Genomic DNA, 16,201 nt, shown 5'->3' with positions numbered 1-16,201 from the left:
AAATGTGAGTTATATCTTCATTTAAAATTCCTAACAATTAATAATGAACATAATGATGAGTACGTTGATTGATACCATGAGAACATTTAAACAATTTAGTAATTTTTTATTTATTTATTGTAGATTTTAGAATCATTGTTTTAACTTCTTAAGACTTTAATCTCTTAAAAAACAACATTTTTGGTTTTATTAGTACAGTAGTTAATTTTTCTTAACTTTTATTTCTATCAGGAAAAAAACAGGCATTTCAAAGAACAGCCCGGGTCCTAAGTGGTTAAATCACAGAGCTAGCACTTAGCAGTTAGCAACTGCTGTGTAGCGTCTGTCGGCAGTACAAAGAGAACTTTACATTTAAAAAAAAAAAACTCAAACTTTTTCTGTTGAAATGCATTTTTGGGTTGTCGTTTGAGTTAAGACAAACTAATAGACACTTGCTGTCAATTTAAAGCATTTTTGAACGAGCTATTGAACATCTCGCTAGCTTGAATAGACTGTTTTTGTTAGCCTCCTGGTTGAACTGCTGTTTTCTGCTGCGCTTTCCGGCAATAACATGTCGTGATCCGTTCATGACATGCAGATTTCTAGTAGAGTATTTTTTCTGGAATAATAAGCTTGAAATATATAGCACAGATTACAGAGAAATTATATATCTGATGCAAATTGGGGAACAGCATTCAATACAGATCGAGTCATCAACCACGTGCTTGGGGTCCGGTTTTTCAATCATGTGATCGGATCGAGACATCCCTTGGTTTGAAATTTATTTTCATACAAAATGTAAAGAAGAGCAGAGAAAGTGTTGGTACCTCAGGCTTCTTGCCAACTTCCAGGTAGGAGCACACGGGATGGAAGGCTCCCGTCCCGCACACGTACACATGGGTTTGGTTAAACGGTTGCAACACCTTTATGAAATTAGCGCACTCCCTCTAATGCAGCAAAGACACAGAAAAAACAAACAGAACATAAACAACATCTGTTACAAATGATCCATGGATTTATGCTACATGAGCTAAACGAGGTTTGGGATTTTCTTGTGAAAATAAATTTTAAAAAAGGGCAGAATATGCTGTCATAAGAATATTTGTTTGACACGGTTAAATATGTTCTTGTATGAAAGTGGCTTATGCAATAATGCCATAATTTCCTCCCGCCCTTTTATATCATCAGGGATGTTGGCTTTTAAAATAGAAACAGAAGTAAAGTGTTAGCAAAGAGGATAATCTAAACTAAGATTATCTGGTTTATTTTCAATTTTGTCACACGGTTTTCTGTTAGTTTTGGATTTTTTTGCTTACTTTGTGTGTTCCTTAGACTTGTGCTATGACTTGCTTTTACTGAATCTTTTGTGGTCAAATTTCCACTTGCAGTGAATACTGAAAATAAATATAGTTATCAGGCAAAAACAAGGTGTGTTTCGTAAATATCTGCCTCCTAAAGTCTCACTCCGATAATCTTTGTAAAAGCTTTTTCATTTATCTTTTACTTATGATCATCTTGTTTTTGGACAAAATCTGAAAACTTATGTTGTTTTAGAGGAAATAATTTTGTTGAGCGGCAGGAGTTCACTTGATGTTCGCCTCTGAGTTGTGGATGGGACTATTAGCACATTATAAGCCTGCCCTCACTTCCAGTCATCCATCTGTTTAAACAATCTCCCACTAGCTTACAGCCACTCACACCCCCAAACTAACATTACCAGCACAGTAAAAATATTGAGCAATACTATCTAGCCTTATAGTTTTGAGCCAGATATCAATTCAGACGAGAAAAACGAAGAAGTACACGGATCTAGTTGCAAGTAGATGCATCACAATAGAGTCAAGGACCTTTTATTATCATTTCCCCACAGGGATGAAACGAGACTTGTGATTCTAGTCCCATACCAACCCTTTACAGTGCAAGTATGTCAGGGAATAAGAGAGATACCAATCTGACACAAACGTAACTTGAACTTGTCACAATTCTTATGGAGTATTCCACAGTTCCTATGAGTATTGCACATATTTAGCAGAATAAGAATATAAAAACATAGGACTGCTTTCAAATGTTTGCCCGTGCTTGAGTTTGAATGGTCCTTTATTATTTAGATATACTTTGTGTTTCTTATAACTGGCAGTATCTCTGAACTTGACCACAGAGTCAGCTGAAGAAGTATGTAAAACTATATTGTTGAGTAGGGCAGGGATTCATTTAACAATGACTTAAATAAAGAAATACTCAGAAATGCAGTTTTGAGCTAAATTTTCATATAAATGTCCTACATCATGAGAAAAATGCTACAAAAACACAACTTTCCTCAGAGTAGGTCTTAAACAAAAATTGACATTTTTGCAAGATAGTGTTTTATCTGGACAAGCACCAGAATCCCAACAGCTGATCTCAGTCTATGTAAACATATATGCATGCCCTACATTGCATTTTAATTCCTTGTTATTTATTTTAATGAGTGTTTGTTCTGGTTTCATCAGTAGGTTTCATGATCCACCTACTTTTAATTCTCTTTTCTCCTATTTGTTACATATATTTCAAACTCTTTATGGCTTCTTTTCATCTGTTTATTCACAGAAAACAAAGACGACAGTGCAGAACTCAGATCTGCCACAGGGTAAATCTATGAGAACTCGGCCCGTTCTGGTGAGCAAACTGAGTCACAAATATTATTTCCACGGTTTCATCCAAGCTCCTTGCCCTGGGCTTTATGCAAGTCAAGATTCACCACATCTCTTTTGGTGAATAGACATCCTTTTATTGTGTTTGAGAAGCACGCCGACTGCATGCAGTGAGATATGATGCTGGGCTTGTCCTGAAAGGGTTGAACGAGGTAAAAATGCTGAAAATCCCAGAATTTTAACCACAACTCATTACTTTTTTAAATCAGTCTAAGCCTCCGCTCATTGAAAGTTAATGAGACATTCTTTCTTTTAATATAATATGCTGAGCTTGCTTTGAAAAATATATATATATATAAAACACTTTGTATTCTCACTGCTGGGAATGGAAACATGTCCTCCAAGTCCAGATCTGATATTTCTGAAAATAAACCAAATTTACCATAACTTTTAGACCAAATGGAGCCAACAGTGTTGGTATGATATCACAAAACCCTGAACTAGATAGAGTTTCATCGTTATAGAAGGCTTTTCAGATTGCTGAAAAATCCAATTGAAAAAAAATGTTTTGCGGGGGGGCATTATGATGTTCTGCTTCAACTATCAAGAGACTGTATTATAATGCAGCCCAACTTGGTTTATTGCCAATATAGCCGTTGTTGCCAGGTCCAACTGTTTTCAATAAAACCACATTATTGGAATGAAAACAAAGTGGAGCCCGAGGCAGACAGACCTTCATAACAGATACTGAACTATTTGTTTATGCAGTCCAAGCCACTTTGTCATTTCAAAACGTACACCACACGTTTTGCAATATCTTACAAATTCAAACTTTTTATGCAGAAATGACGTGTCTAAAGAGTGTTTTATCAAAAACAGGGTATCCAGAGATTTGGCAACTTGTTTTTGGTAAGTCGTGATCTCCCATATTTCATTCTTTACGTAAAAGAAATTACTTCAAAAAGTTGAATTTCTTAATAAGACATCAATTTGTCAATGTTTAAGTTAAGAATCAAGAGATAACAAGACCCAGGCCTTACAGCGACATCTTTTCCTGCCCACTTGCATTCGTCTCTTCTTGTTGGAGAAGCAGACCAAGGAATCTGCAAGGAAAAACAAATTACCCATCAAAGCTGGAAGCAAACCATTCGCACTTGCATCTGTTTTCTTGCATGAGTCAATAACACAGCGGCTCGTGTGTATCAAGTTGAAGGGGTCACTTTGCTATTTGTCATCCGCTTTGTTCCTGTTTACTACATTATTCATCCAGGTGTGCAGAGAGCGGCTAACATGCCGAGAGAAGCACATGATCATGAAAAATTCATGAAGGCACTTTTCCGTAGAAACTGAAAATAATTTTAAAGACAGCAGGTCTAAAAAGTCAAGATACAGAGACAGCCGAACAATGAGAATAAAGAAAGATGGGAAATAAATCTTTGGTTTTTACCTGTGCGTAGCCTTTGCTGATGTTTAGGAGGTTGAAAGAGAGAATGTGGTCCTTGGCCCCCACCACCAGTCTGCCTTTCTCCTCATCCAAGAACAAAGTGTGATAGGCTGAACTGTTAGGAAGGCCTTCAAACGTCTCGAGGTTTTTAGACTCCAACATTTCTGCATGAAAAAAGGAAAACGAAGTTGATGAACGTTTTCCAATGAACAAAACGGTAACATATTTGGAGAAAGTCAATCACTATGTTTCATTAAATTCCCACTTTGAACATCGTTCTATTTTAAAAGCATTCCCAGTGGCCTTTTAATGATGGTTATGCTGTTATAACCAAAATGAGAAAAAAAAAATGTTTTCTAGGACAGTTTTTGCACAGCAGCAGTAGTTTATTAGAAATTTGCCTCCAAATTGTGTGTTGGTCCCGAGGAAGCCCGCCCCCTTCCCATCATCCATCTGTTTACACACTCTCCTACTAGCTTACAGCCCCTCACAACCCCAACCTAAGATTACTGGTGCAGCAAAAATGCAGAGTAATATTTGAGCTATTGCCAGATACCAGCTCGGATGAGGAAAACGAAGGATCTAGTCAGACCCATGCACATGCCTACAAGTGGATGCATCTGAATAAAGCTGAACTAGGAGCTTGTGCCCTGCCAATTGTAGCTTTGTCAAAGCTGCAAGTTTTTTCCATGTTTAATTTTTCAACTCAGAAATGGAGTTTCTATTTTATTGTTTTATGCCCTCCATGGAAAAAAGGCCACAAAAGCATGAAAAACATCATTGTAGTGGATCTTTAAGACCTTTTTTTAGTACATTGCATGCTTGCTTGTGGTACTTCTACTTAGTTACATGTTAAATTAAAATAAATAAAATATAAACTATACCTTACATTTGTATATGCACACTTTCTCATATCTAGAAACAGCTGGAAGAATTGGGTAACTCTAAGGAGAAACAACTAACACAAATCCAAAAAAAGGCTTTTTTTAAGTAGCCAAACTCAAGCAACCAACTTGGTTTGTTCTGTCTGGAACATGTGACTAGTTCTCTGCATGTCTGCTGACTGTGTGCATCTCCCACTCTCATGGTGGCCACGTCCTGCTGATGAAGCATGAGCTCACTGGTGCAGGAAAAGTTAAAATTGTGCCATAAGCCGTTGTGTCACAGCTGTTTCTGTCTTGCGATGACAATAAACTTTATCCATCTCTGTGGATCAACACTAGCCAGGACCTTTCACTGACTGCCCTGCAGTTTAGTCGCTCTTCCTTCTGCTACACAGTTGTTGCTGTTAGGAATTAAAAATCAAGCTCAAGTTCATGAGTTCCTTGAACCGACAAGGTTTCATATTGTTCACTTTGTTGTACTACACAAAGAGGGTACAGAATAAAAACTGTCTTTATTTTTGTTTCTGAGAGGAAAATAAAAGAACTAGTCATGAATGTTTAAGCAGAGACTATGCCCCCCTCAAAGTGTGTCAGAGCCCAGGAGAATAAGAAGCGAAAAGTTGGAGTAAGAGGTAAAAACATTATAAAGGAGAACCTTTTTCTCAGCTTGACCGGTATTTAATAATTATGTTCAGGATTTTTTGGTATTAAAAGAGACATATTATAGACAAGTTCCACTTGTCTTAAAATAAGAAAATACTTTTTTTTTTCTACGTAATTGTTGCAAAAGATTTCCTAATGTGTCTCTGCCAGTTTGGTCAGATAACATGATCTGTAATTACAGTTTCAACATGAGCCTATTGCTTGCGTCTGGGTTATGTGCTTCTAATTTTTAATTCAAGGCTTTGATTTTTTTTTTAAATAAAGCACTTCCTGTTCAGATTGTGTTCACAGAATAATCTGTTGTTATGTGTCACGCTGCCCTAAGGGGTTTATTTTTTTTCACATGACGGAAACATTTATCTTAGAAGTTTTTATGTATAAATCAGTTTAAGTCTCTTTTTATTGTTATTTTTTTAATGAGTCACTAATTCTCCATCAAAAAAAGCTCTTAATTCTACATAAAACCCTCATTGTGGTCTGCCAGTATTTATTCATTTATAAATGGAATGTATTAAAAGCCACCCCTGGGCGATGATGCAGTTAGGAGAGGAACTCAAAACTGACTAGGTAATTGCAAGTCAATGTCCAGTTACAGTCCGGGTGCTGATGTAAAACTTTAGCAAAATTCCTTAATTATTTTTTTCACTTGCAGCCCTGGAGCATCTAAAATTACAAACAAATAAAAATATTGTGTATGGGATTCCTCTGAACCCTGAAAAATGCCTCCAGTTGAATGGCAAAGACGATATTGCTAATATGCAGTAATGCTAATATGCATTGAAATGAAGATCAGAAATGAAAATCAATATTCATGAGCATTTTATTGCTAACTGAGGGCAAAACATGAAAGTAATTTGAGAACAATTCGACCTGGAGCAATATTAAGCCTTTTTTTCCATATCACATTATTTAGTCTAGTATATTAAATGTATGTAAAAATTTCAACAAATCTAAAATTAAAGTATTCTTGCATTTTAAATACCTTGATTACTTCTAAATATGTTTAGTTATTGTTATAAACAAATATTTCAAGTTAATGTGTATTTGCTTCTTAAATCTTCTATTCTGAGTGAAGTAATGCTGGTTTTCTCACTTAGAGGCCATTCCCTTTTTAGAGACTACAATCAACCTTATATTATCATCATTATAAAACAGAGGAAACGTTGACAGTTTTAGTGGGAGCAAATCTGCAGGTACATTTTTTTTAAAAAGCAATGGGAGGATAGAAATGATAGAAAATCTGTTCTTATTTTGAATGTTCTTTATGTTCTGACTTTTTTATTAAAGTCCCACCTGCACAAAATGTACAAGCAGAACTTTCAATAGGTTATTTTTAGCCATTTTATTGTTTTGCTAATTTATCAAAACGTCAAAGAATGTTGTTTCTACACATACACTTGAAAATACATTTCCTAAAAAATACTCACATCTGTGTGTACAAACAGATTTATCTCTTAAAAGGTTTTCCCTAGACGGTGTAAAGGCCAATGAGTTATACTTCTAGAGGCACTATGCTAGCCTAGTACCATTGTTTAAGATAGGTAAGGAGCAACGCCATATTGGAAAGGTCTGTAGCTGCGTTTACATCCGCAAAATGTCCTTGATCACAACAAAGATCAGATTAGAATAGAACTGTACACGTGGGCCCTCAAAAACTTTATCCGAGTGTAACAAACGTTTCCATGTGCCACACGTTTGATTGGAATAAATCATTTTGACATGCACAGAACTGTCTAAAATGCCGGAAATAGTCGTAGAAGAAGAAATAGCGAGTTCCGTTATAAACAAAGATGCTACATAGAGGGAGATTATACCATGAACGTTCTTTCATTTTTATTGATAATATTTTGGGTGACTGTTCACTCCTAGGGCTGCACGGTGGCGCAGTGGTTAGCGCTCTTGCCTCACAGCGAGAAGGCCCCGGTTCGAATCCCGGCTGGGACCTTTCTGTGTGGAGTTTGCATGTTCTCCCCGTGCATGCGTGGGTTTTCACCGGGGACTCCGGCTTTCTCCCACCGTCCAAAAACATGCTTCATAGGTTAATTGGTGACTCTAAATTGCCCCTAGGTGTGAATGTGAGAGTGAATGGGTGTGTGATTGAGGCCCTGAGACAGACTGGCGACCTGTCCAGGGTGTACTCCGCCTTCGCCCATCAGTAGCCGGGATAGGCTCCAGCACCCCCGCGACCCCGAAAGGGAAGAAGCGGCTAGGAAGATGAATGAATGAATGTTCACTCCTAATTTTCTAAATCCATGCACCACTGTGCATCTTTGCTGCATTGCATCATGGTTGGAGTGGACTGAGAACAGTGCAGCCCAGTTGACAGTGGCAGAGAATACAGTGAGTACTTCAGCCCACAGCGCCGGTGCGGAAAGGTCCAGGGGGCGTTCACTGGGAAGCACGCAGCAGTCGAGCCAGAGCCGGTTGCTATGCACCACCACGGGGCAAATGCACCCGGCAGAGGGGTGACAAAGCTATGTGGGGTTGTTCTGTCCCACAAGTGGAGGACACCCAGCCTCTATTAAAGGGAACCAGTGACCAGCAGTCTTCTGTGTGCCACATGTCCCTCATCCGCCTGCCGAACAGCGATTTGGGGTCTTCCCTCTTCACTTACCGCTACTGAGAAAAACCTATAGTTTCTTCTCCTACGTTTAGGAATTTACCTAAATTCAGCTGGTCGTCTGGTCTCATCTGAGATAAATGACCAATACCACGATCATTTTCCATAAAACAAAAACTGTAAGTGGTCCTGCCAGAAAACATGGAAATAGTGTAAAGTCTAAGGCTTCCATTGACTTTGAATAGACAACAAGATCAGCCTAAACATTCACTACTCTGAGCAAATGTAATCAGGTCTTCCTAAAATGTATTCTATAAGTTCTCCTTCATTAGCCGACTGTGAAATTTTTACCTGCGAAAAATCATATTCTTGTTTTCCCAGCTCTTTTTGCAATTGTAACACAACAGTACACAGGCATCTTGGCTTATCCAATATGGCGTCCAACTTTACATTAGCTAGCATAGCAACTCTAGCCTGTATAGCTCATTGGTATAAGATGAACTAATAGTAAAGTTTTGTAGCCATAGTGTAAAAGAGACTGTTTTCACAACCTGCACCAACACTACATTTTGTGAAATAGAACAAAAAGTCACAGTAAATTAAGGTTCAAAAGAACATGTATCAGAATGCTGATACATGGACAAACTCAGACGCAAACAAGACAAATACAATATCTAGTAAAATGAAGGTTGATAGATTTAACTGAAGACAAACTTTGCAATATGTCTCCTTTTTTCTCTCAACAAGTTAATGAAACTAAGACATAAGCAAGGTTACAGAGAGTTAACGAGTTTAGACCACAATCATACAAACTAGTATTGAAGTAGAGACACAAAGCCCAATATAGACAAAAGAAACCAGTTGAGGAGAATTTGCTTGATTGCAGTGAAGAAGATGAAGAAACTTTAGGGATAAAAGAGTGAGTTAAAAACCACATTGCAGAAGAAGATGACAGGTAAAGTATGGGTTTGGAGTGTGCAGTAATTTGTGTCTATTAGGGGTTTTTATGTGTAGCAATTCTAGAACATTATAGATATATCTTCTAATTGACAACACTCCCTACATCCACCTCTAATTTGGCACTTATGTTCGCCTCAAATTAAAACAAACAAAAGACAGACTTTCTTTACATTTTTTATCCATTTTAAATACTTGCTCACATTAAATTGTTTTTAAACAGCAGGTGTCTTGGACAAAACTCAAACATCCATCTAACGATGCCTTGATCTGCAAAGAACCAGTGGTTTTACAATCTTAGTCTGCCAACTAAATGTGTTAGAACTTGTTTACCTAAAAAAATAAAGAGACCAGTGTAAGGTTGTGTTTTTCTAAGCAATACAAAGGTGTTAACCACTTGTGGGACAACTGCCCACGAGGGATGTCTGCAATTCATCTGATTGTAAACATCCCTTTCTGACAGGACCGAAAAACACTTTCACGCTTACACCCATCGGATTTGAGAAAGGTGGAATTGGTGTCCATGGCAACAGATTATTCATCAGAGACTATGGTAAACTTATTAAGATCTAATCATCAAGAGACAGGTGCTCTCCGGGTATTTTGTGTATTCGTGTTTATGGGATAGGCTGTGTTGTGTTTATGGAAAGAAACCAAAGGCTTTCAAGTCACAGCAAAGGCAGTAGCCGGGACATGTTTGAACTGGGTTTTACTCCAGTATTAGTAAATACTCAAAACACTCATTCATTTTACATCAAAAACTAGTTATTTTTAGCTTATTTTAATTTGCCATCTTGCAAAGAAATCTTCTCATTTATATGCTTAACATTTTTTGTCCACCATACAGAACAGGAAAATAAACTATAGGTTTATTTCTTACAAATATAGTAGTTTTAGACTGTGATTATATTTGTAAACCTGTTTAAATCTCTGCAATGTTTTATATTTCAAGTAGTTCTGTTTTTAAGTTTGATCAGCTTTATTAATGTTTTCTTAAATTAAAATAAGAGCTGAATAATTAGATATTTATTTAATGCTTTTTTTAGATCTGGGAAAAGAACTGGATCCGGTAATGGAGAGCAGGAAACAAAAAAGACAGAGCGGTAGGGGCGCAGATGGGAAAGATGCAAAGTATCAACAGTCCCATGTGAGACTGATAAAAATAAACTCTTTTACCCTACATTCTCTGTCTTTCTTCCTCTTGCTCAACTATGGGGCAGAGGGAATGTTATCTAAATGCTCCCTGAAAAAAATAATACTTCCTCATAATAACCACACATGGCAGGGTTCTTAGTGGTGTTTGGCCTCACTTCAACAACCGCTGTGCCGTCCATCATTTACACAATTTGAAATATATATGACAAAACACAACATATCTGCGAATCATTTTACGTTTATGGAGGCTCTGATTTACTCGTGCATTAGTGGAAATGTCACAAAGCCTCGGTCAAGTAATTTGTTCAATGTCAAGCAGAAATGCAGACAAACACCTTTTTGACACATGGCAAATTAACTTAACTGCGGTTCTAAAAAAGGTCGTGGCTCAGATGTTTCTCCATTTCTTAAGGTGGTAGACATAGATGTTGAACTGCTGACTCGTATTCCCACTTATTCATTGTGATGACCTGGCATATGATTGTATTCTTGCAGCATACATTCGCTTATAATGTCTTTTTAAATGAATCAGTCAAAAGCTAATTGCCTTTTTAAAATTTTAAATAGTGCTACTTCTCCCAATTAAAATAGCTACCGACACACTGTCCTTGACAAAAGTTTTTTCTGTGTGTGTCACATTATTTAGCTGATTGTTGACATGTTGGAAATTGCACATTTTTTTTGCTAATTTACTTTGCTGCTTAGCACAAAATAAAGATTGATTTGAAAGATTGTCAGCATAAAGCTGTAATGTTCATAATGCTTTCATATTCAGAACAGCAGGATAGTCGATTGAATAATAACAAATCTTCAACTTATTTTCTGAAATCAATGAATTTTCAACACTAGTTTTCTTTTATGATTAATGCATACAATTTGGTGGACTTGGTATGAGGAAAAATGTGGATTGAATTGAGTAACAAAAGACTTTTGGCAGGACACATTTTATAAACTTAAATACCTTGTCTTTCCTTCTCTGAACAGTTGAGAACATGTGCTCTTATGACCCATAAACTTTAAAAATCATATAAATCGCGATTCAGTAGCTTACAAATCATTGTGCTCAGAGGGCTCCAGGCCTTCTGGCATTCGTCTCTTCCCACGTAAACATACTGCAAGACATTTACTACACTTCATTGTGCTTCTGTGTACCATAACTCCATTCCCACTTCATTATCACTAAGTTTCTCGGTTGTTGATACAGTTGGGCTTTACTTGATGTTTAGGTAGCGGTAGGATACCATTGTTTTCTTTCCTCCTTCTCCACTGGCCTCCTGCCCCTCGACCCTCACTTTCAAAGGTCTGCTAGAAACTCTAGTTCTGTGTGTGTGTGTGGTGGGGGTGCATGTCTCAGATTTTCTATGCTCACTGGGGGAGGCTGGAGTGTAAGTTCACGATTTGAAGATGCATGCTGACCCATGCTGTGCATATATGAGTATGATAAAGTTAAAAACGTGTCAGACTTCAGGAGAATGCAAGGAGGGATTTCCCAGTATTCACTGTGACCTCTAGGGGTCAGAGTTCTTTCTCACAACTCTTCATGTGGAGATCATCAGACACTGCTTCCCGAGGGCTTTTACATTCTTCTCTAGGAAAGTCCTCTTCTTTAATTTACCAAGAAACTTGATTTATTAGATAATTGCAATAAATTTAGGCGATGCATCGTTTACATAATAAAAGTGGAGTTTTTTGATTAAATTAAGAGTAAATGTCAGTATTCTGCATTTCATTCCTTTTAAACATTAAAAATCGTGCCTGCTTGATTAAATTCTTCATCCAGGGATGGTACCAGTTATGGTCCCCAACAGGAAAGGTTACAATTAACTTAAATGAATAATTAAACAACAGAAAACCCAAGCAGGCAAGTCATTTGCATGAAGACTTTCAATGAAGATATCAGTGTAAAGGTGTGTTTCACCAAACTGACAGGGTATGCTTTCCAATGACGGATTCCCTCACAGGTATCATTTGCCATCTACAGATGGTGTCGTATTTTTGTGTGCATGCGAGCGCATATGCGCATACTTGTGTGTATAATTATGGATCTCCCAGTGCTACGCAGGAAACATTTCACTTTCGCCCAGCCATCTGCTGAAAACAGACCTGCGCCATTCATCCTGAGCATAATTACCATGCAGAAGAGAATAGAACAGCAAAAATGACATTCAGAAAAATTAAAAAAAAGAGGATAAATGATGCTCAGTGGAGTTGGAGTCCCTTTCTGGCACTGCTTTTCATTGCAAAAGTGACAGCTGCAATTGATCAAAACGAGGATGGAGAGGCATGTTTAAGAAAATATGTCACTTTGGCTAGAAAACTGTTTAGTTGGCAATGAATTGCTTTAAAGAAAAAGTTAGCAAGAGACGACAAAATAATTGTTCCTTCAAAATAATAGTCCAAAAATCTTTAAGAACTAAAACAAGCAATCCATAAGAACACTATTTACTTTTTTCTTAGTGAATATGATGGTTTTTGCAACATTGTATTGATCAAATATAAAGAAAATATGAAAATGATTGTCTTATTGTAAAATCATGCTTCTGAAATAACAGTTTTACATTTAGAAATTTAAAAACTCAATCAAAATATCTTGCTATGTTTGATGCAACTACACACTTCCTATGTGATGTACACATCTAGACATGCTTTATAACAATGTGGGCATGTTAATCTAGTCGAGCCACAAGATGGAGCGTGGAAATTTGGTGTAACTTTTACTCATCTGTGAATAACTGACTCACTTCAGGGAAGAACAGCACAACTCACACACTCACCTTTGTAGGAGAGTTTTAGCCGGGGGACATTGTTCTTGGTCTGTTGGGCTTCACTGCCCTCCACTCTGAGCAGAGCCACTGTACAGAGAAGCACAGTGCTGCCCCAGAGAAAGCCCATGGTCCTGGGGTAAAATAGTCCAGACAGGTCCTTTAAAATCAACAACTCCTGTGCAGGCAGATTGAGTTTGGCAGAAAAAAATGGTTCTGTGACAAATTGCACAATAAAAATGAAAAGCCCAGGTGGTTCTGTCCAGTTTGGGTCACAGTAGGTCCTGTCCCAGCAAGATCAAAAAATCCCTCCTGTTCCAGAGGTCAGACGCCAAAATTAAAGTCCAACTCAAGAAAAACACAAACTTGCACAGCTGAGGTTTATATATCAATGTCTCTGCACGCAAGCTTCCTACTCCATTAATTACTCAACCAAGTTAAAAATTTACCAACAAAAGCAACTCAAAGAAAATCCAGGTCTGTCTTCCATGGTTATCTGTTCTGACACCAAACCAGCTTGTAGCTCCAAAGGAGCCATCCACATGACCACTCAGTGTCACCTTTAACTAACCAAAGTAAACAGGTCCAGATTGGTTCAGCTGTTCCTCCTGTCTGCTTGGTTAGCAAAATCCTCACTGGATGACTCGCTCTGCCTATCCCTCTCTGCTTAACGCTCCTCTGAACTAGTTCAGCCCCACTCAGTGTTCCGTCCCCACAGCCCAAGACGCGCGGTGCAACTGAGAACAGCTGAGGCAGACAGCACAGTCAGGCTGCCAGAGACGGCGGGAGGGAGAGAGGGACTGGGAAGTGTAGCGCTAGCGGTGCCCCGGTGTAGGCGGGAGAAAGAGTGAAAGAGAGCAAAGACAGCAGGAGAGAAAGGAAAACTGTCAGTCGTTTTGGGAAGAAAAGGTTAGGGCAATACAGAAGGTTAGAAAGAGTGTGAAGAAAAAGAAAAAACAAACTGCAGAATACCTACACTGAAAATATCCCAGAAAGATATCTATTTTTGTGAAGATGTGCAAGACTTGATGTTCAGAACTGTGGTGGCCCTAAAGTGCAAATCACACCAACAAATCACTCAATGCTAAAAGGTATCAAGAATCACGACAATTAAAAAAGAAAAATATATACTTTTTAGAAATCAAAACAAAATTCTTCAAAGCAATAAAAGAAAATAGAAATAAAACACACAAAAAGTGAATATGGGACATCGGTGGTTGGAGGATGATGTTTGATTTTTGACGATTGAGTCTTCATAAATGTCTCTCGTCTGCGTTTAAGTTTTATGATTAGTTTGGAGCAAATCCTGTTTTGCTTCATGCCAAAAAAGTTTTGGTTGAAATGATGGACAAAAGTTATTATTCAATCAGAAAAGTACCAACGCACTTTTGAATCATTTTTTTAACATTTCAGTGGGATTTCAGGAAATCACTTTTGTCTTCTAAATATGTTGTTTTTTATGGAAACCACAATCAACGATGTCCCATAATACCCAACATTTCTGTTTATTTTTTATTTTTTTTATTTTTTTATTATAATTGTTTCATTTTTGACATTTAATCTCTGGTAAATTGAGGTTTTCTGAAATGTTTACGTTTTAATTTGTTTAATTCTTTTTGGAATAGTGTTTTGTTTTCATTTTCTTGAATATGTTTTTCATTTGAGTGATTTATCTATGTGATTTGCACTTCTGGGCCACCATAGAAAACACATACAAATGCAGCTTATTGTATTTGCATAGAAGACAAAAATAACAAAAAATTACAAGACAACAAACAAAACTAGGAACTTGAACAGCTTGTCATTTGTTTTATCAGAGATAGAACATTAAGGATCAACAATCTATAGTGTTCTCTTTGGCAGAAGACTGATCAGTTAAGCTCTTGTTAGTTACTCCATCATTGTCTAAAGGGGTTTTCCTCCTGAACACCATCCCAAATGAGATGTCACTCTCATGCTAAACAGCAGATCTTCTGGAAGCTTCTCATGGTGAATGATAATGACTCAAGTGGTATTGGTGTGGTTAAGACCTTTAACAGGCTGTGTCTATCTATGTAAAGAGCCATCAGACAGTGGGAGGAGAGCTGAACTAATCCGGTAGAGAAGGGATGGGCCTCACGGTTATGCTAATGCAAGCTGGTGCATCGAGGTTCCGGCATGGAGGCAGTGATAAACAAGAGTCATGCCAACTTTTTTTTTTTTTCCTCTATTCAGAGTTGATGAACTGATTCATTATTCAGCACATTAATTGGCAATATTCAGTACATCTGGTGCCTGTGGGTTACTACATATTTGTGGTAACCCACAGGCACCACACAAGGTTTTCACCTGAGATCAATTAGCAGTGAACTGGAATGAATTAGCATCTAAAATGTAATGTTAGTTTAACATTTCAGATTTTTTTTTTAATTTTAATTGCTCTGAGCTGTTTATGTGCATCCAAATTTCAAGCGTCAACAATTTATATTAGGATTATATGCAAGTAATTTGCATTTTTGACATGTCTTCTATATGTTTCAAAATGCTTTAATAAAATTTAATATGGAATGAATCATTGATCATTTTGTGTGGTCTAAAATTCACCAAATAGTTATGTTTTTTTATTATTATAACAGTACTTGAGCAGGGATACCCTTGACTATGTATGGCTTTTTACTAAAGCATGGAGAGTTGTGACATTCCAGAAGAGGGTCCTTTCTGAAGCACCATTCAGCTTTGTTTAGCCTCATCCATTCACTAAACCCGATGACTCAGAAGCTTTACAAATTTCCTGATAAAGTTCATCAGTTTGTGTGTGTGACTACAACACAAGAGGGGGAGAATCTTTTAATCGGTGGAGTGGCGTGCTATACCTCAAAGTGGGGCTGATGGGATGTCGGGGGAAGACAGCAGTGGATCCTTTGATGTCTCCTTGAAAACTCAAGCTACCACCATCAAAAGATCACTTAAAAGTGCTTAACCAATGCTCCCCCACGTCACCAAAGCTCCCACCAACAAGCCACACCACCAACCCTCAAAATGCTTCACATACAAGCGGCTTTCCCCTTGTCCCGTTTCGGAGCATGACCTCCCTCCATTCCACACCAGTACACACATTAATGACAATCAGCGTCCCCCTTCAACCACACACTTAACTGAAAACTCTCCATTTTTCCCATTCCTCTGTC

General features: G+C 37.7%; 1 protein-coding gene across 1 annotated transcript in view; it reads right to left on the bottom strand.

Annotated features, from left to right (window-relative positions):
* The window catches only part of sema3ab (sema domain, immunoglobulin domain (Ig), short basic domain, secreted, (semaphorin) 3Ab), a 28,336-nt gene extending 14,065 nt beyond the window's left edge, over window positions 1-14,271 (bottom strand). Inside the window, exons 1-4 of the mRNA XM_024281907.2 lie at window positions 13,047-14,271; window positions 4,057-4,217; window positions 3,650-3,712; window positions 807-926 (exon numbers count right to left, since the gene is read on the bottom strand). Of these exons, the coding sequence (XP_024137675.1) occupies window positions 807-926; window positions 3,650-3,712; window positions 4,057-4,217; window positions 13,047-13,164 (462 nt within the window). The 5' untranslated portion in view covers window positions 13,165-14,271. The remainder of the gene's footprint in view (window positions 1-806; window positions 927-3,649; window positions 3,713-4,056; window positions 4,218-13,046) is intronic.
* Between the last annotated feature and the right edge of the window lie 1,930 nt (window positions 14,272-16,201).

This window comes from Oryzias melastigma, linkage group LG6 (assembly GCF_002922805.2).
Source record: "Oryzias melastigma strain HK-1 linkage group LG6, ASM292280v2, whole genome shotgun sequence".
Lineage (NCBI taxonomy): Eukaryota > Metazoa > Chordata > Actinopteri > Beloniformes > Adrianichthyidae > Oryzias > Oryzias melastigma.
Note: the sequence above shows the minus strand (reverse complement) of the source record. Positions and strands in the feature narration are given on the sequence as shown.